Raw genomic sequence first — 21,649 nt, forward strand, 5'->3', positions numbered from 1 at the left:
TTACCGTAAAGCCACAGACTTTGGCATCACATTACTAACCTGTAACAGTTCAAACTTCAAGGCAACAGTAGTGGATCTACAAGAAAAATCTACAGGGGGCTATGCCTAAGCATGAAGAGCTCCTACCAATCCCTATTAAGAGAGGGGATGGTTCAGCTACACCAGTATAAAGTCTACTTTCTCTTTAATGTGATTACAATTGTAAAAATGCATTCTGGTATAGGACATACCCTTATAGATATTTTGTGCTATATTTAAATATCTTACCTTTGCATTGTTATATTGTTCTTATTATTAATAAATGCTCTATTTCATATAGTTTATCTCTTTTCTCTATAAATTGATGTATCTGAAAACAAAAACTATTTACCTAATAAAAATATCACCATCTGGTGGTGACTTTTATAAACTGAAAAGACATAATCCCTAAGATTTCCCAGAATATAAACACGTATTACATAATCCCAAAGACTTCCAAGAATTATGACTGACAGAGGCAACCATTTTGAAGAGAGCAAATATCACAGTATTACTTAGAATATAATTTTTTTTAAAAAGGCTTGGTTATGCATTACGTGGAAGCTTTTTCTCAACATAGTTCTGTAGTATTGGATTTCAAAAATAGATTTTCTCTTAATTTCTTATACTATTCAGCTACTTTCATTCGTGTACTCATCATAATATTTAATGAATGCCTATTTCATGCTAAAAATAGTTCTAGGTACACAGGATTATAACTGCAAACAAAACCAAAACAAACATATACACTGTGAATGGACTGTGAGCACACAGTCCACACAAGACTCCCCTTACTTCTGACACCACGTGCAAGTTCAGGGTGTTCCCTAAGCCACTATCAATTTTAATAATTCACTAGAAGAACTCACAGAATTCCTTGAAAGTTGTATACTCTCAGTTATGGTATATTACAAGGAAAGGATATGGATCAAAATCAGCCACAAGAAGCACATACAGCAGAATCCAGAAAAAAGGCCTAAGTGTGGAGCTTCTGTTTTCCTCTCCCCGTGGAGTCAGGAACAGCAGCACTTCCCTAGCATCAATGTGTGACAAAACGCATGGAGTATTGCCAACAAGGAACAAGTCTTGATGTCCAGTCTTTAATGGGGCTTCATCATGGTAGGAGTAGGGTAAGCATGGTTGACTGCTCATAAGAGTGATCTCAGTATCCAACTCCTCAGAAGGTCAAGCTTATATGGAACGAATAACTCAAAGCCTCCACCCTAAATCATACTGTTACTGTCTGGCTGGTCCAAGGCCTCCAAACAAAGTCACTCCTATCAGGCATAACATTCCAAGGGTTTAGAGATTACCTCCTCAGAAGGGCAAAGGGCAGCCCTCTCTTTGGATAGGATTAAGTTCTTCACTACACATATGTAATATATATACATATATATGTATATGTATATGTGTATGTATACATCTCAGGTAATGCTAAGTATTTTGACAGAAAATAGACACCAGAGATAATAAAAATGAAAAGAAGAAAAATTAGACTAAAGGGATAATGACAGAAGGAGTGCTTTTTCAAATATTTTAGTGAGGAAAGGCTTCACTGATTAAAGTAACATTTCATCAGAGACACAAGTCCAAGATCAAGGTGTTGACTGATTTGGTTCCTGGTAAGAGCTCTCTTCTTGGCTTTTAGACAGCCTCTGTCCTCACATGGCCTTTCTTCAGAGGGAAGACAGAGCAAGCTCTGGTGTCTTTTCTTTTAAAACATTCAAACAATCCACACTATTTCCTTCTCATTTTGTCCCTACCATCTCCAGTATGACTACCCAGTTTTTCTCACTGAACAGTTCACATACTTGTCGTATCAGGCATGCCCAATGGGTACATTTATTGGAACTATTTATTCCTATAATGTTAATATTTGCCAGAACTCCCAAAATGTATAATCTCAGTCTCCTCTCTCTGCGTCTTTAACTCATATAACCAACTGCTTTCTAGACATCTCAATTTGTATGTTTACAGGCACCTCAAACTCTACAAGTGTTAATTATACACATTAACTCAACCCTCCCCCAACCCCCCCCCAAATCTTCCTCATCCTATGTTCCTCATATCTCAGGATATGGTACCTTTCCATTAGGTCATCTTTCAAATCTTAAACTTGGGAGCCATCTGACCCTTTCCTCTAATTCTCTACCTCCAGTGAATCATTAAATCTTGACAATTATTTTTCCTAGTAACTCAATTCCAGTCCTTCCCATGTTCTATCTTGCTCTGTCATCTCATTTTGTCTCCCCTACACCACAGCCTGTTAACTAGTCTCTCTACATCCACTCTTGCCTCCTCTATTCCTTTCTACTCAAAGCAGTCAAAGTAATCACTCCCCTACTTAAAATGTATTATTGTTCTTTCTGTGGCATGTAAGATCTTTTATGGTCAGGCTCCTTTCTATCCCTTTGGCCTTCACCACCAGTCTCTTAAGTTTCAGTGTGGAATTTTCCCACTCCCCAACATTTTATCATCTTTCTTCACGCACATCATTCCCTTCACCTGTAATAATCTCTTTCCTCCCCATCAGTTTGGCTAAAGTCTACTTATCTCAGTCACTGCTTACCCTCTTATACCTTAGAAAGAACTAACCTGACTCCAAAATTAAATTCTTTTTGCTGTAACATCTCATGGCTGTTGCGAAGGGGTACTTTTTCCTCTACCCTCCCATGTTTAGTTCTTGGAGACTTGCAGACTACACTGACACAAACAGATTAGCAAGCGCTAAGACAGATATAATCACATATCTATGGGAGTTCACAGAAAAATGTGACTCAAGGCAGTGGTTAGAACTTGGGGCTTATATACCATCTTTTAGGGAAGGGAAGGAGGAGAATGGTATTTATGGGAAAACAAATGACTTTTAGGAAAGATAAATGAGCTCTTATGAGAATAGATGGAAAATATGTTGGTTTTGTTATAATGTCTTTTTAGGTGTGGTGCTGATTTGCAGTCTCCCAATGACAAAAGTCAATCTGCCCTGGTTCCTCTCCCAAGGAAGGGATTTATGGCAATAGAGTTCTTCTGAGTTCTTTTGGGAGACTCTGTTTTTAGGCAATAAGCGATTTCAGGAACTCAAATGCCTCTGCTCAAAATAATTTTTCTGCCACAGAGATGCATTCTGGAACCCTTCATATGGCATTTTCCTTCCTTAACTCACAACACACATTTCTTTAGCCTTTATCTTTTCCTCAAGACTGTAAGCAAATAAAAGCTGATGCCAATCTTCTCTTGTTCAGTGAGCATTCCCAGCACCTTTAAATCAGTCACATGTGTAAATGAACTAGATATTCCCTGGTAAACCTGCAAGCCTATGTGGAGCAGCCACTTGAGTATACAAGAATAGCCTGTGCTAATCAACAATAGACGGCTTCACATGAACATAGGAATCTTCAGCTGCTGTTTTATTTAAATTGCCTAAGTGCTTTGCACTGAATTTGGGTAGACAGGCTTATCTTATGCCTTTGGATAAAGGTGGTAAATGATGATAACCATTTAAAAGAGGCAGGTACATTTTTATACTTAATTATAGATTTGAAACAGATGCTAGGCTGTTTTCATGACATAACCACTAGTTAAAAAAAAAGGAAAAAATAAGGAATTCATTTCATTTTTTTAAGGACTTTAGGAGACAAAGCATTCGATCCACAGGTTCTTTTACTGTGCCAACCGAAGTTTACAGGGTCTACTGGGAAGCAAACTCCGGATTTTACCGAGACAAATAAAGTAAAACCCAAAACCCGTTTCCTCACATGCTGGGCGTCGGGAAAGAAAACCTGTGAGCCTCCTGCTGGCTCTGCCTCCAAAGGTACAAAGGTAAACAATTGAGGGCACAGCAAAGATTTCACCTGATCCAACCCGCGAACCTCCAGGGCCGACGGCCCGTGACGTCACCGGAAACGTCTGCTTGTGACGCTCAACGTCCCTCCCTCTTGAACTGGGCGCCGGAAGCAAAACGGAAGTGGACGCGCACCCGCTTCCGCGCCCGGTCGCCATTTCCAGTGGTTGCAGGTGCTCACGAGTTTTGGCCTGCGGGGACAATGAGTTATGACTACCCTCAGAACTGGGCCCGCGATGGCGGGCCCCGCAGCTCCGGCGGGGGTTACGGAGGAAGCTATGGAGGGGCCCACGGAGGGAATCGAGGCTCCGGAGGTGGCGGCGGTGGCGGCGGCGGAGGAGGAGGGGGTGGTCGAGGCGGCCGAGGCCGACATCCCGGGCACCTGAAAGGCCGCGAAATCGGCTTGTGGTACGCGAAGAAACAAGGCCAGAAGAACAAGGAAGCGGAGAGGCAGGAGGTAATCTGAGACTCGGTAGTGGAGGGGGATGAAACCGGACAGGTTTTCTTTTCCATCCTTCGACCCCTTTCTTTCCTTTTCGGTTTTTTAACTGGTGCATGTGCTTTATGAAGTGCAACTAAGTGTTGAAGCTTCCAGTAGTGGATAATATAGCGGTGAACGTTAGCCATGCGCATCTGACCTGAAGCAGTTGGGATTTATGCGAGTGTATACTTTGCTTAAAAGACGTGAGAACTGGGGACAAAACAAATGTTAAATTCAGGGTCCATCCGAAATTAACTTTTTGGGGGTGTCGCTGTTATAGTATATCTGGCTACCCTTTCCCCTAGTAAAATTAATGTCACTTTAAGTTCTTTGCCTGATGAGCTCTAAAATTACGGCTTTATATATTAGACACTGGTTTGCGCGGAACAAAAACTATCAAGCACTATTTTTGTAGATCCTTCAGAAGAGTACTCCAACTTCCACTTAGTATTAAAATAGGCACAAACACAGGTTTTTTGTTTTTACGTTGGGCTACGGAGGTTTCTGCTGATTAGCAGCTCCTCTTTTAGAAGGAAACCTAGGATCCTAGAAGTGGAAGAAATTTCAAGAGATGATTTGGCTTAGTCCCTTGTCTTCAGGTTGGTAATTGTCCATTTGATTTGTATCCTGAAGACTTGTAGTAAAGGAAACATTAAAGTTCCCTGAGTGGCCTGTTCTAATAATTATATATGTGATTAAACCGAAGTTTTCTTAATATAAGCTTTATAAAAGCTTTTTACTGACTTTAAAAGCATCTTTCATATTAGATACAGAGTGTAATTGAATCACCATTTAGGTTTCTGTTTTTAAATCATTCCATTTCTTTTCTTTTATCCATGTCATTTTTGTTGACTTGAGGGGGCGTTATCTATTTATCTTCACAACTTAAATTCTTCTTTAAAAATATATATATTTCTTCAATAACTAAAAATTAACTTGTTCATTGAGCAAACTTTTTTTTTTAAAGGGAGGCACATCTAAGTCATCTTGAAATTGGAAGAATAATTGAGTGATTAGTACAGAGTAACTTCCTAAGAACTCTTTATCAAATTTTATTTACCCCTTTTTTCACACAAGATTTTATGCATGTTGCTACGGGGGTCTGAAGAAGTATGATATTCAAGGAGCTTACAGTTTAGTTGGGAAAAGTAAGAACTAAACAGACAAAACGTTAAGTAAATCAGGAAAAATTCTTCATTATTATTTCCATCTGAAACCAGTTGTGCAGTGGGTCATTATGAATTAAACTCTTGATTTCCACCACCTCCCCACACCTTCTCCATTTTAGTAAAAGTCACTACCATTTATTCACTTGCCAAGGCCAAAATGAGATTTATTTTTGATTCTTCTCTTTCATTTCAGCAAGTCTGTTTTCTCTTCCTTCTTAATATATCTCAAATCTAACTACTTATCTCCACAGCAGTTACCATAGATCAAGCCACTATTTTGTTGTCTGTCCATGGCTCTTAACTGGTCTCCTATTTCTCCTCCCCGTTAAGTCTGTCTTTTGTAGAGCCTTAGATCATCTAATTCTGTAGCTCACAATTTGAAAGCCAAGTGAGTTCTGTCTCAGTCTCATGTTTCAGTGCATCCTAACATGTTTTCCAGGAATCCTGGCTATTTAGCTTCTACATATCAGGGTTCCCTCTATGTACTTACCTTTCTGAGCCTATGTTCCCAAGATGTAATGAAAGCTTTTGTAATGATACTTTTATTTTTGCTTTTTTATTATAGTTCTCATATCATTTTCTAAAGTGTATGTCTCCATTTTCTCTACTAAATATGATCATATTTCAGTAATTGTCTCATCCTACCTCTTTCTTTGATCACGTTCAGCCCTTTGTGATCGCTTCCCAGTCAGAATTTCCATGGCTTTTACTTTTTAAGTAATTCCTGTGTTTACAAAGTGACTGCATTCTAAGGATGCACGCTTATTCTTTCAACAGATATTTTTTCGGATCTAATATATTTGAAACAGTATCATAGGCACTGTGTTTATAAGCTAGATATAGTCCCTATCCTACAGAAACTGTGGTGTGTTAGGCACTATAGGGCAGTTAGAATACAATGTTAAAGAATTATAATAAGGAGGATGTGGGCTTATCCCCTAACTCAAATTAGGAAGAGCCTAGAAGATTTCCCAGAAGAGGTAACCCTTAAGCTGAAACTTGAAAGATAGCAAAGTATGTCTGTGTTTGTGATTTGGGGGCTTGGAAAGGGATTTTTAGGCCGAGGCAGCAACATGTGCCACAACCTAGAGGTCAGGAAGACCACGTTCAAGGAACTGAGAAGGGGGTAGAGCAGTGGCTTTTACACTTTGGACCGTTTCCCACAAAAAGGGATATATTTTAATTTGCGACCCAGTGCACACACATATGTAAGTGAACAAAAAGTTTCATAAAATAATGTTTAATTACCTGTACATTGCCCTGGGGCTTTTGTTCTTGTTGTTTGTACCTTTCTGCCTTTTTTTAAAATTAATACTGGTCATGATCCTTTAATTTTACAGATTGCAGTATGAAAGCCCCTGGACTAGAAAATAAGCAGGGCTTTGAAATTCTTTCCCTTAAGAACTCTGGCAAGTCATTAAAGCGTTTCAAGCAAAACATTAAATGATTGGATTTGTGTTTAAATTCACCCTAGGTAGCAGCATAAAGAATGGATTGAAAAAGAGGCAGTCCTGGGACCGAGAGACCAGTTAAGTAGCTCTTGCAGTAATTAAGGTGAGAAATGACAGCTTGAATTAGGATATTGCTAGTGGAGATGGAGGGAAGCGGACAGCTTAAAGTGATTTAGGCGGTAGACTCAAAATGCTTTTGAGGGAAGGGGAAGGCAGGTGTGAATGGATGACGCTAATTACTATATAAAGAACTGGCTTGATGGAGGAGGACGATGGACTCAGCTTAAGCACACTGAGTGTGATATTATAGGGCATACAAGTTAGAGGCTGTGTGGACCTGATGCCTAGAGAAATCTAGACTGCAGGTGAGTATTTGACAGTTTGTGGGCCTATGGATAGTAGTTGTAATATAGGAGTGGGTGCAGACCTGAACTCTAGACCATTGCTTCTCAAACCTGAATCACCTGGCATCTTGTAGAAATGTAGAACTGGGGGGTGGCTCCAGAGGTTCACCTTTTCTCACAGGCTCCCGGATGATGTCAGTACTGCTGGCCTGCAGAACACTCGGGCTGTACAATGTAGAACAAGAACATTTAAAGTATGGGCCAAGGAAGAGAAGCTTGAAAGAATCTAGGAAGGAACAGCCAGAGAAGAGAAAAATAAGGAGATGGATGTTGGTTTGGAACCCAGGAGTGTAGATTAGGGAGAAAAGAGTATATGAAAAAGAGAAAGTAATCAATAGTGGCAAACACTGCACTGATACCAAGTGAGGTAAGAGTTCAGAGTGTCTTGGATTTAGCAACAGGGTAATTGGTAACCTTGATGAGAGCCCTTTTTGTAGAGTGGTGGAAGTAAAAACCAGATTGCACTGGAGTGGCTAGAGAAGGAGAGAGGAAGAAATGGGGGTACCTCCAGGCAGTTCTGTGAGAAGGAGGAGGAAAAGTAGGGGTGGGAGAATTCAGGACAGGATTTTTGTTTTTATTGTTCTAAAAGTGAAGAGATTTGACTGTGTTCTAGTTCACAGACTGATGGTAAGGAGCCAGTGGAGAGGAAAAGTAAATATATCAGAGAAGACTAAATTATCATGCAGTCGTAGTAGACAGCCCGCAGATCTTAATGGCTTATAACAACAAAGGTTTGTTTTCTGCTCCCATTACTTGACCGTTGGAGTTCGCTAGAGTTCTCATGAGAATGAGGTCCACATAGCCTCCCACCCATCTGGAGCATAACTGTTTTTGGTGGCAGCAGGGAGGGATACAGGAAATCGCCCCTGATTCCTAGAAATTCCCATTCACGTGGCCATGGGAAATGCAGTTCTGCCTTATATCTGTAAAGAAGCAAACCAGAATATTGATGTACAGCCTAAAGACTACTAGAGAGAAAGAGATCTAGGAAAGGAGGATAAATCTTAATCGGAGATAGCCCTGAGGAGGTGGAAGGAAGGCTGCAGGGCTTAAGTGGAGAGATTAACTTTAACTAGGAAAATGTATTCCTATTCCATTTTAACAGGAAAGAAAAGAGCAAAGGATGGGTTCTGATACAGGTGGGTTTGGGTTTGGATTGAGTCCTCAAACGATTGAGGACTTTTCCTTTGGGTTTTGTTTTCTTTATGAAATACCGTGTGTAAAATGCCGAGGGTGAACAGCAAAGTGGTGTCGGTGTGTTACAGAGAATGGAGAAAGTTTGAAGCAGTTGCAGATAATTAGAAGCTGATGAGAAAAGACAATTCACTGGATATAATTGAGGGTCTCCTTTGCTAGGAATTTCCAGTTAGAAGCAGAAAGAATATTTGAAGATGTCCAAAAGGGGGGGAAATAATAAAAAACTCAAATGGCTTGATAAAATAAGAGTCGTGAACCATAAAATGTGTGTCTGAGATTCTGAGATTCTTCAGGCAGGGGGTGAGGTAAAGTGAAGGATGATGGAACTGGAAGAAGGTTAGGAGGGAGATAACCTACAGAGAATCAGGCTAGATCCAGGTTTGGAATTTCAGCATTCCTAACTTCACTGCCCACAGCCTTTGGAGGCTCATTGGGCAGAGAATCACATTGAAAATAATTTTTTTTAAGTGTATATTATGTTTTTATTAAAAAGTATAAAATTTCCAGGGGCTATTTCATTTTTCAGTCATCCCACCTTTTTCTGGATATCTAAAATTCATTTAACAAGGTGAGGAGGAGAACTTTGTTCTGCTAGTAGAGGTAAAAGCTTCAAAATGTGAAGTTCTCTGGTTGAAGAAATGCGTTAGTGTGATTGAGTTTCATTGGGAAAGCAATCGGTCTTAAATTACTTAATCTTTGCCGTTTTGAAAGTGAATGAAAGAAACTATGGCTATGAACCCTTGAGGTGTTTGGAAAGGGTGTAAAAATTAAGGAACTTGTGCTTAAGGATGACTTTATGTCCTGGGGCTTCCTTTTCAGAGGAGGCTTTAATCAAAGTATTGCTGAGGATTCTTAAATTTCTAAGGGCCAAGAAGAAACATAGTAATCAATAACAATCTTATGTAAGTACACAGAGCAGTAAATGTTAATACGTACTGAAGACCTACAGAATTTAAAGCATAGGGCAAAAATGTTCTAATAATGATCCTCTGTGTTGGGGGTCCCCAAGACCACCCTCAGGTCCTGAAATTTACTGGAAGGAGTCACAAATCTCTGAAAAGCTGGTGTACTCACAGTAGCTGTTCTTAACAGCAAATTATTACAGATTAAAATTGGCAGAGGTAAAGGTGCATAGGATAGAGTCCAGGAGAAACCAGGTGCAAGCTTCCACTCCTAGTAGAGAGGGCATATTCTATACCACGGAGAAAAGATACATTCTTCTAATTTATTAACCATTTTAAAAAGATTCAATTTAGTACAATTATTAAAAAGCAAAAAATTGGGACTTTATTTTTTGAATTTTTGAAATTTATTTTTTATACAGCAGATTCTTATTATTTTATACATATTATTGTGTATATGTCAATCCCAATCTCCCAATTCATCCCACCACCACCACCACCACCCCTGCCACTTTCCCCCCATGGTGTCTGTGTGTGTGTTCTCCACATCTGTGTCTCTATTTCTGCCCTGCAAACTGGTTCATCTGTATCGTTTTACTAGGTTCCACATATATGCGTTAATATACGATATTTGGTTTTCTCTTTTTTTTAACCTCTTTATTGGAGTATAATTGCTTTACACTGCTGTGTTAGTTTCTACTTTATAACATAGTGAATCGGCTATACATTTACATATATCCCCATATCTCCTCCCTCTGATGTCTCCCTCCCACCCTCCCTATCCCATCCCTCTAGGTGGTCACAAAGCACCCAGCTGATCTCTCGGTGCCCTGTGGCTGCTTCCCACTAGCTAGCTATTTTACATTTGGTAGTATATATAAGTCCATGCCACCCTCTCACTTCATCCCAGCTTACCCTTCCCCCTCCCCATGTCTTCAAGTCCATTCTCTACGTCTGCGTCTTTATTCCTGTCCTGTCCCTAGGTTCTTCAGAACCATTTTTTTCTTTAGATTCCGTATATATGTGTTAGCATACGGTATTTGTTTTTCTCTTTCTGACTTACTTCACTCTGTATGACAGACTCTAGGTCCATCCACCTCACTACAAATAACTCAGTTTCGTTTCTTTTTATGGCTGAGTAATATTCCATCGTATATAGGTGCCACATCTTCTTTATCCATTCATCTGTCTGTGGACATTTAGATTGCTTCCATGTCCTGGCTATTGTAAATAGAGCTGCAATGAACATTGTGGTACATGATTCTTTTTGAATTATGGTTTTCTCAGGGTATGTGCCCAGTAGTGGGATTGTGCTGGGTCGTACGGTAGTTCTATATTTAGTTTTTTAAGGAACCTCCATACTGTTCTCCATAGTGGCTGTATCAATGTACATTCCCACCAACAGTGCAAGAGGGTTCCCTTTTCTCCACACCCTCTCCAGCATTTATTGTTTGTAGATTTTTTGATGATGGCCATTCTGACTGGTGTGAGGTGATACCTCATTGTAGTTTTGATTTGCATTTCTCTAATGATTAATGATGTTGAGCATTCTTCCTTATGTTTGTTGGCAATCTGTGTATCTTCTCTGGAGAAATGTCTGTTTAGCTCTTCTGCCCATTTTTGGATTGGGTTGTTTGTTTTTTTGATACTGAGCTGCATGAGCTGCTTGTAAATTTTGGAGACTAATCCTTTGGCAGTTGCTTCATTTGCAAATATTTTCTCCCATTCTCAGCATTGTCTTTTCATCTTGTTTATGGTTTCCTTTGCTGTGCAAAAGCTTTGCAGTTTCATTAGGTCCCATTTCTTTATTTTTGTTTTTATTTCCATTTCTCTAGGAGGTGGGTCCAAAAAGATCTTGCTGTGATTTATGTCATAGAGTGTTCTCCCTATGTTTTCCTCTAAGAGTTTGATAGTTTCTGGCCTTACATTTAGGTCTTTAATCCATTTTGAGCTTATTTTTGTGTATGGTGTTAGGGAGTGATCTAATCTCATACTTTTATATGTACCTGTCCAGTTTTCCCAGCACCACTTATTGAAGAGGCTGTCCTTTCTCCACTGTACATTCCTGCCTCCTTTATCAACGATAAGGTGACCATATGTGTGTGGCTTTATCTCTGGGCTTTCTATCCTGTTCCATTGATCTATATTTCTGTTTTTGTGCCAGTACCATACTGTCTGGATTACTGTAGCTTTGTAGTATAGTCTGAAGTCAGGGAGCCTGATTCCTCCAGCTCCGTTTTTCGTTCTCAAGATTGCTTTGGCTATTCGGGGTCTTTTGTGTTTCCATACAAATTTTGAAATTTTTTGTTCTAGTTCTGTGAAAAATGCCGGTGATAGTTTGATAGGGATTGCATTGAATCTGTAGATTGCTTTGAGTAGTAGAGTCATTTTCACAGTCCTGATTCTTCCAATCCAAGAACATGGTATATCTCTCCATCTATTTGTATCATCTTTAATTTCTTTCATCAGTGTCTTATAATTTTCTGCATACAGGTCTTTTGTCTCCTTAGGTAGGTTTATTCCTAGATATTTTATTCTTTTTGTTGCAGTGGTAAATGGGAGTCTTTTCTTGATTTCACTTTCAGGTTTTTCATCATTTGCGTATCGGAATGCCAGAGATTTCTGTGCATTAATTTTGTATCTTGCTACTTTACCAAATTCATTGAGTAGCTCTAGTAGTTTTCTGGTAGCATCTGTAGGATTCTTTATGTATAGTATCATGTCATCTGCAAACAGTGGCAGCTTTACTTCTCTTCCGATTTGGATTCCTTTTATTTCCTTTTCCTCTGATTGCTGTGGCTAAAACTTCCAAAACTATGTTGAATAATGGTGGTGAGAGTAGGCAACCTTGTCTTGTTCCTGATCCTAGTGGAAATGCTTTCAGGTTTTCACCATTGAGGACAATGTTGGCTGTGGGTTTGTCATATATGGCCTTTATTATGTTGAGGAAAGTTCCCTCTATGCCTACTTTCTGCAGGGTTTTTATCATAAATGGGTGTTGAATTTTGTCGAAAGCTTTCTTTGCATCTATTGAGATGACCATATGGTTTTTCTCCTTCAATTTGTTAATATAGTGTATCACATTGATTGACTGGCGTATATTGAAGAATCCTTGCATTCCTGTAATAAACCCCACTTGATCATGGTGTATGATCCTCTTAATGTGCTGTTGGATTCTGTTTGCTAGTATTTTGTTGAAGATTTTTGCATCTGTGTTCATCAGTGATATTGGCCTGTAGTTTTCTTTTTTTGTGACATCTTTGTTTGGTTTTGGTATCAAGGTGATGGTGGCCTCGTAGAATGAGTTTGGGAGTGTTCCTCCGTCTTCTATATTTTGGAAGAATTTGAGAAGGATAGGTGTTAGCTCTTCTCTAAATGTTTGATAGAATTCGCCTGTGAAGCCATCTGGTGCTGGGTTTTTGTTTGTTGGAAGATTTTTAATCACAGTTTCCATTTCAGTGCTTGTGATTGGTCTGCTCATATTTTCTGTTTCTTCCTGATTCAGTCTTGGCAGGTTGTGCATTTCTAAGAATTTGTCCATTTCTTCCACGTTGTCCATTTTATTGGCATAGAGTTGCTTGTAGTAATCTCTCATGATCTTTTGTATTTCTGCAGTGTCAGTTGTTACTTCTTTTTTATTTCTAATTCTATTGATTTGAGTCTTCTCCCTTTTTTTCTTGATGAGTCTGGCTAATGGTTTATCAATTTTGTTTATCTTCTCAAAGAACCAGCTTTTAGTTTTATTGATCTTTGCTATCATTTCCTTCATTTCTTTTTCATTTATTTCTGATCTGATCTTTATGATTTCTTTCCTTCTGCTAACTTTGGGGGTTTTTTGTTCTTCTTTCTCTAATTGCTTTAGATGCAAGGTTAGGTTGTTTATTTGAGATGTTTCCTGTTTCGTAAGGTAGGATTGTATTGCTATAAACTTCCCTCTTAGAACTGCTTTTGCTGCATCCCATAGGTTTTGGGTCGTTGTGTCTCCATTGTCATTTGTTTCTAGGTATTTTTTGATTTCCTCTTTGATTTCTTCAGTGATCCCTTCGTTATTAAGTAGTGTATTGTTTAGCCTCCATGTGTTTTTATTTTTTACAGCTCTTTTCCTGTAATTGATATCTAGTCTCATAGCGTTGTGGTCGGAAAAGATACCTGATACAATTTCCCTTTTCTTAAATTTACCAAGGCTTGATTTGTGACCCAAGATATGATCTATTCTGGAGAATGTTCCATGAGCACTTGAGAAAAATGTGTATTGTTGTTTTTGGATGGAATATCCTATAAATATCAATTAAGTCCATCTTGTTTAATGTATCATTTAAAGCTTGTGTTTCCTTATTTATTTTCATTTTGGATGATCTGTCCATTGGTGAGAGTGGGGTGTTAAAGTCCCCTACTATGAATGTGTTACTGTCGATTTCCCCTTTTATGGTTGTTAGTATTTGCCTTATGTATTGAGGTGCTCCTATGTTGGGTGCATAAATATTTACAATTGTTTTCTCTTCTTCTTAGATCTATTCCTTGATGATTATGTAGTGTCCTTCTTTGTCTCTTATAATAGTCTTTGTTTTAAAGTCTGTTTTGTCTGATATGAGAATTGCTACTTCAGCTTTCTTTTGGTTTACATTTGCATGGAATATCTTTTTCCATCCCCTCACTTTCAGTCTGTATGTGTCTCTAGGTCTGAAGTTGGTCTCTTGTAGACAGCATATACACGGGTCTTGTTTTTGTATCCATTCAGCCAGTCTGTGTCTTTTGGTGGGAGCATTTAATCCATTTACATTTAAGGTAATTATCGATATGTATGTTCCTATTCCCATTTTCTTAATTGTTTTGGGTTTGTTATTGTACGTCTTTTCCTTCTCTTGTGTTTCTTGCCTAGAGAAGTTCCTTTAGCATTTGTTGTAAAGTTGGTTTGGTGGTGCTGAACTCTCTCAGCTTTTGCTTGTCTGTAAAGGTTTTAATTTCTCCATCAAATCTGAATGAGATCCTTGCTGGGTAGAGTAATCTTGGTTGTAGGTTTTTCTCCTTCATCACTTTAAATATGTCTGCCACTCCCTTCTGGCTTGCAGAGTTTCTGCTGAAAGATCAGCTGTTAACCTGATGGGGATTCCCTTGTGTGTTATTTGTTGTTTTTCCCCTTGCTGCTTTTAATATGTTTTGTTTGTATTTAATTTTTGACAGTTTGATTAATATGTGTCTTGGTGTGTTTCTCCTTTGGTATATACTGTGTGGGACTCTCTGTGCTTTCTGGACTTGATTAACTATTTCATTTCCCATATTACGGAAGTTTTCAACTATAATCTCTTCAGATATTTTCTCAGTCCCTTTCTTTTTCTCTTCTGCTTCTGGAACCCCTATAATTTGAATGTTGGTGTGTTTAATGTTGTCCCAGATGTCTCTGAGACTGTCGTCAGTTCTTTTCATTCTTTTTCTTTATTCAGCTCTGCAGTAGTTATTTCCACTATTTTATCTTCCAGGTCACTTATCCGTTCTTCTGCCTCAGTTATTCTGCTATTGATCCCTTCTAGAGTATTTTTAATTTCATTTATTGTGTTGTTCATCGTTGCTTGTTTCGTCTTTAGTTCTTCTGGGTCCTTGTTAAATCTTTCTTGCATTTTTCTCTATTGTATTTCCAAGATTTTGGGTCCTCTTTACTATCATTATTCTGAATTCTTTTTCAGGTAGACTGCCTATTTCCTCTTCATTCGTTAGGTCTGGTGGGTTTTTATCTTGCTCCTTCATCTGCTGTGTGTTTTTCTGTCTTCTCATTTTGCTTATGTTACTGTGTTTGGGGTCTCCTTTTTGCAGGCTGCAGGTTCGTAGTTCCTGTTGTTTTTGGTGTCTGTCCCCAGTGGCTAAAGTTGGTTCAGTGAGTTGTGTAGGCTTCCTGTTGGAGGGGACTAGTGCCTGTGTTCTCGTGGATGAGGCTGGATCTTGTCTTTCTGGTGGACAGGTCCACGTCTGGTGGTGTGTTCTGGGGTGTCTGTGGCCTTATTATCATTTTAGGCAGCCTCTCTGCTAATGGGTGGGGTTGTGTTCCTGTCTTGCTAGTTGTTTGGCATAGGGTGTCCAGCACTGTAGCTTGCTGGTTGTTGAGTGGAGCTGGGTGCTGGTGTTGAGATGGAGATCTTTGCCGTTTGATATTACGTGGAGCTGGGAGGTCCCTTGTGGACCAGTGTCCTGAAGTTGGCTCTCCCACCTCAGAGGCACAGCCCTGACTCCTGGCTGCAGCACCAAGAGCCTTTCATCCACATGACTCAGAATAAAAGGGAGAGAAAGTAGAAAGAAAGAAAAAACGAGGATAAAAGAAAATAAAGTACAATAAACTAAAGTTATTAAAATAAAAAAGAATTACTAAAAAAATTTTTTTTAAGGAAAAAACAAAATAACGGACAGATAGAACCCTAGGACAAATGGTGAAAGCAAAGCTATACAGACAGAATCTCACACAGAAGCATACACATCATACACACTCACAAAACGAGGAAATGGGGAGAAAAGAATAAATCTTCCTCTCAAAGTCCACCTCCTCAGTTTGGGATGATTCGTTGTCTATTCAGGTATTCCATAGATGCAGGGTACATCAAGTTTAGTGTGGAGATTTAATCCACTGCTCCTGAGGCTGTTGGGAGAGATTTTCCTTTCTCTTCTTTGTTCGCACAGCTCCCAGGGCTCAGCTTTGGATTTGGCCTCTGCGTGTAGGTCGCCTGAGGGTGTCTGTTCTTCGCTCAGACAGGACGGGTTTAAAGGAGCCGCTGATTCGGGGGCTCTGGCTCACTCAGGCCGGGGGGAGGGAGGGAGGGGCACGATGCGCGGCGAGCCTGCGGCGGCAGAGGCCAGCGTGACGTTGTACCAGCCTGAGGCACGCCGTGCGTTCTCCTGGAGAAGTTGTCACTGGATCCCGGGACCCTGGCAGTGGCGGGCTGCACAAGCTCCCCGGAAGGGATGTGTGGAGAGTGACCTGTGCTCGCATACAGGCTTCTTGGTGGCGGCAACAGCAGCCTTAGTGTCTCATGCCCGTCTTTGGGGTCCACGCTGTTAGCTGCGGCTCGCGTCTGTCTCTGGAGCTCCTTTCAGCAGCGCTCTTAATCCCCTCTCCTCCGTGTATTCTTTTTATGTGTGTTTTACTTCTTTAAAGAGGAAAATGGTTTAACACAAAAGTCATATATGCTCATTCAAAAAGCTAGATTCATCCATTCATTTGATAGACTTCTCTGGGTTATGTACTATGTGCCAGAATTATAACTGGAAGAAATACTGCAAAAGGCATAGAATATGAAAAGCGAATAACCTTTTAAAAAATTAATAGTAGTGAAAGCAACATCCCATTGCACATGTTTTCTGTATCTGGCTTTTTTCATTCAATAACTTGGCCATCTTTCCTGTGTGGACACCTGGGGGAAAAAAATCTATGCACTCTTCTTTTTTACCTACTGTGTTTACTTATAATTTAGCTAATCATAATTTGCAATTATAGAAGGGCAGTCTTTAAAAGTTCTTATTCTTACTGTGTACAGTGTAACTCATATTTTCTCTTCCATGTATTCTATACTAAGAAAACAATCTAACTCATATTTTCTCTGGTGTCTCTTTTTAAGTAAATCTCATTCTCTGAGGTAACTGCATCGTTTGAAATATTATTTTCATGAGCACTGATCATTTTATTTATTCTCTCTGAGCTCAGCCGTCTTACTTCCCATTTTACTCCTCCTCATAATGTAAGATTTAAATGCTCTTAAAATGCTCATTGCAACCAAAATAGTATTTGCAGTTTTTAACTTTTGTTTTTACCAGAACACTTGGGTTTTAGTAAATTTAATTGTGAGTATCTTTTAAAATTTAAGATAAGGAAAAGATTGTAACAATTAGTATTATGCAAGGGTAGGAAGTAAGGGAACCAGTTTTAATAAGTGACATAAATATGATTTCTTTGCCAGTAATAGTCAAGCTAATTTTATAGACATATAGTAGAAAAGGGTCTAGAGAGCAAGTGTGGGGTGACTTTAACTTTCTTTTATATATGTTTGTTGAACACGTTACTTTGCCTTTATTTTTTCAGTCAAATAATTTTGCACATGCTTTCTCAAGCTGATGAGGATGCTTTTTCTTTGCACAAAATAGAGAGCTGTGGTACATATGGATGAACGTCGAGAAGAACAAATTGTGCAGCTTCTACATTCTGTGCAAGCTAAGAATGATAAAGATTCAGAAGCACAAATATCCTGGTTTGCTCCTGAAGACCATGGGTAAAACAAAAAGTATTCTTTTAAAAATGAACAAAGAGTGACACTTCTTTCAGAGCACTGGCCGGAAAAAAAAGATAATAAAAATAACATCTTTAGACTCTTCTATAAGTGAAATTTAGCCTCAAAGTAATCTTTTCTCTTATGTAGATTGAGCAAATTTGGTGAAATATTTTAAAATTTAGGTGGCATATTTATTCTCACAGGAGATCTAAATGGTAGGAATTGTCTATATAGGATGTTGATGAAGTTATTACTTAGTTCTTCCTACCCATCATCTTTGTATATCCGGAATTTTCTCGTGGAGGAGATCTGTAAGAAGTTAAATTGCTGCTGTTTTAGGAAAATCATAGGAACTGTATCATCAGGGGCAAATTAGGAGTAGTTTCTCTGGGACTGTGTAATGTAGCATCCCATTTATAGCTCAGAAGGGGTGGCAGGAAAATGAAGTTGTGAAATAAAACATGGCTCAGAAAACCTGATAAAGAGAAACACTGTGAGTCTTTGCAATGGAGGAATGACTATTGGGTGGATTTTTATTTTTTTGACTACCACAAGGAATAACCTATCTGGCAGTGTCTTATTTGTAGGGCGGGGAAAAATTGAGTTCATTATAAGAATCTAAGTATTTTCAAATTGCTCTACTAAGAGAAAAGAATAAAGGCTTCTGATTTTGATAACTTTGAAATCATTAAACAACATATACTATTTTGTTTCAGGGCTTGAGTGGCTCTTCATTCAATGTTTATCATTTTTTTATTTTGTCAAAATAGATATGGGACTGAAGCTCCTGCTGAGAACAAACCAAACTCAGTAAAGAAAGTTGAGGATCAGGAAAAAAAATTGATAAATCAAGAAAAGAGGCCATTTAGAATCAGGGACAAATATATTGACCGCGATTCTGAATATCTCTTGCAAGAAAATGAACCAGATGTAACTTTAGACCAACAATTATTGGAAGATTTACAAAAGAAAAAAACTGACCTCCGGTATATTGAAATGCAGGTAATGGAAAGCAAGATGGGGAAAAATTTTTTACTTGTCATCTCTTCTGACACTTGATAAAAGTGTATTTATGGTTAGAGGTAGTTGCCTGATATAAATCAGTGAGATTGCTCAACAAGCCATCCTCTGGGAATTTTTTCCCCCTTACAGTGCAGAAAAGTAGTGGGAATCGAATTACACATAAGTAGCCTATCTCATCTACAATAGTTTATGTATATGGTGAAGAGAAGAAATATCTGAGAAATGGTAGTGCAAATGAAAAAAAATCACACTTAAGTTTAACATTTCTAGGCCATTTTAATGAGATGTCATGAGAGACAAGGGTGGTTAGAATTGTAGTTTCTTCTTTTAGAACATCTGATCAACTCTTTCGTTTTACAGATGTTAAAGTTAAATTCCTCAAAAGTTATATGATGTGCTTACGTTCACCAACACTTCAAAGACAGAGGTGTCTTTAAATTCTGAAATTCTCCTGAGTTTTTCCAGTATTTTCTTTTCCTGCTAGGCAAGATATTTTAAGGTCCCTTACTGTTAAAACATAAAATTGAATGCTTTATGGATATTCTAGAAAGAGATGTAATAAAATGTTCACTTTTTTTTTTTTTTTTTTTTTGCGGTACGCGGGCCTCTCACTGCTGTGGCCTCTCCCGCCGCGGAGCACAGGCTCCGGACGCGCAGGCTCAGCGGCCATGGCTCACGGGCCCAGCCGCTCCGCGGCATGTGGGATCTTCCCGGACCGGGGCATGAACCCGCGTCCCCTGCACCGGCAGGCAGACTCCCAACCACTGTGCCACCAGGGAAGCCCTCACTTTTTTTTTTTAAGAGAAACTACTGAGGGAATTCTGAGGCTATGTCCTTAATATGCAAATATGTACTGCCTTTTTTTTTTTTTTTTTTTTTTTGCGGTACGCGGGCCTCTCACTGTTGTGGCCTTTCCCGTTGCGGAGCACAGGCCCCGGACGCGCAGCCTCTGCGGCCATGGCTCATGGGCCCAGCCGTTCCGCGGCATGTGGGATCTTCCCGGACCGGGGCACGAACCCATGTCCCCTACATCAGCAGGCGGACTCTCAACCATTGCGCTACCAGGGAAGCCCTGTACTGCCATTTTTGAGAAAGGCAGATTATCACATCCTCTGTAGGAAAGAAAGGATCTATTGACTGTCACTGCAGGTTGGATATCCTCATTAGAACAGATCAGCTGAGGTTATCCAGGACCAAATTGTGTAGCTCTTTGATGCCTTTTGAGTGAAAATATGATTTGGGGACAGGAGATTTCAAGATGTATTAATTCAGAATATTTTAGTTGTCTTATAGCCTTAGGAACAAGAAGAGTTAGCTACTGTCTCTGTTTGCTTTGTATGGAAGACAGAACTCAAATATTATTGAAGATGAGTAATTGATCTAGTTCAGAGAAAGTTAGAAGAAATGTGCAAAACAAAAACAGCTGGTGGTCTTCCTTTTGGTCAGGCACTGTTGTAAAAGCTTCACATGTACTACATCATTTGAACCTCTCAACAGCCCTGTACAAGAGATTACGCATGTCTGTTACAGAGGAGGAAAAAGAATCTTAGGTTAAGTGACCTATGTATGGTTGTACAGCTCGTAACAAAACCAAGTCTAAAATTTAGGTGTGTTTAAGAGCTCAACATTTTAATCCTTGGTAATAGGCCATATTTTTCTTTCAGTTATAAATTTTTTTAAACATTATTTTTCCACTTTCTAGATGCCTGTTATTCTGCTGTGTTTTCCAAAGACTAAATAAGACATTCCCTGTCCTCAGACAGCTTATAATCTCATTGCTAAGTTCATTAGTTCTTTTTTATAAAAATTCTGTTTTTTTAAGTCTTGACACCTCACATAAGCTGTGAGGTAATACTTTTGCACTCTTAACATATATATCTATGATATATTCTATTTACCAGGTTTATAATTTGATTACATTTCTTTTGTAAAAAAATTAAAAACTTTTTTTTTTAATTTCAGCATTTCAGGGAAAAGCTGCCTTCATATGGAATGCAAAAGGTAAAATGAATATACACTATTTAATTTGATTTACAAAATGTTTAAATACATTTTTTTAAAGCTCTATATCAAGAAGAAATATAAATTAATGAACCTTTCCCTAAAGGATATTCTTCGAAGTTCATTTTATTCCTTTGAATTGTTGAAGGACTTAAAGAAAAAAAAGACCCAGTTCTGAAACAGTTTTTCTGAAGTTTTCTCATATTTATATGTCCATGAGTTTAAAAATAGAATTTTCACTTGTAAGTTGCTTTGGATAAATAACCCTTGCTCTTAATTTGAGATCAAATATTTTAATTAAAATTGGGGCACTGCTGAAAATACAGTGCTTTAATTAACTTATTATGTTTCCTCATACAATCACCCTATGTAGAATAATATAGTCTCCTATCCTTCTCTGACTTCTCAACTTTCCTTTATTTTTCTTTCCTTTTTATAGCACTTATTACCACCTGACATGTGTATCTTCCCCTCCTAGCAGTGTAAGTTATTGAGGCCAGAGTCTGTTTTGTTCACTATGTACCTCTTGACTCAGAACAGTGCCTAACATTCTATAGACCCCCAGTAAATATTTGTTGAATGAATGAATCACATTCTACTTCTCAGTACTTGCCACCTGTAATTTCAGTGTTCAAACTTGGAACTTGTTCTGATATATATGAGGTGGTAGAATAGATAAGAAATTTTTAAGCAGTGGGTTTTCATGTTAGATTGTTTCATAGATAAAGATACCTCATGACACCCCTTTGAAGTAATGGGATGGTTTTGCTAGTATGGTGAATATTACTTTAAAAATACTCGTGTTTATCTAAACCTTCTAAGAAAGAAGATCTTTCCCAAGTAGGCAGTTTTCCAGATATCTGAATTTTAGTCATTTGATTTAAGTATTTAAAACTTGTCTTTATTTTAATTATTT

General features: G+C 38.6%; 1 protein-coding gene across 1 annotated transcript in view; it reads left to right on the plus strand.

The window, feature by feature from the left end:
* The first annotated feature begins 3,980 nt into the window (after positions 1-3,980).
* DHX36 (DEAH-box helicase 36) overlaps positions 3,981-21,649 on the plus strand; it is a 52,955-nt gene continuing 35,286 nt past the window's right edge. Inside the window, exons 1-4 of the mRNA XM_081235962.1 lie at positions 3,981-4,316; positions 17,585-17,709; positions 18,480-18,711; positions 20,695-20,733. Of these exons, the coding sequence (XP_081092088.1) occupies positions 4,062-4,316; positions 17,585-17,709; positions 18,480-18,711; positions 20,695-20,733 (651 nt within the window). The 5' untranslated portion in view covers positions 3,981-4,061. The remainder of the gene's footprint in view (positions 4,317-17,584; positions 17,710-18,479; positions 18,712-20,694; positions 20,734-21,649) is intronic.

Source organism: Mesoplodon bidens (genome assembly GCF_964165515.1).
Source record: "Mesoplodon bidens genome assembly, chromosome: 5".
Taxonomy (NCBI): domain Eukaryota; kingdom Metazoa; phylum Chordata; class Mammalia; order Artiodactyla; family Ziphiidae; genus Mesoplodon; species Mesoplodon bidens.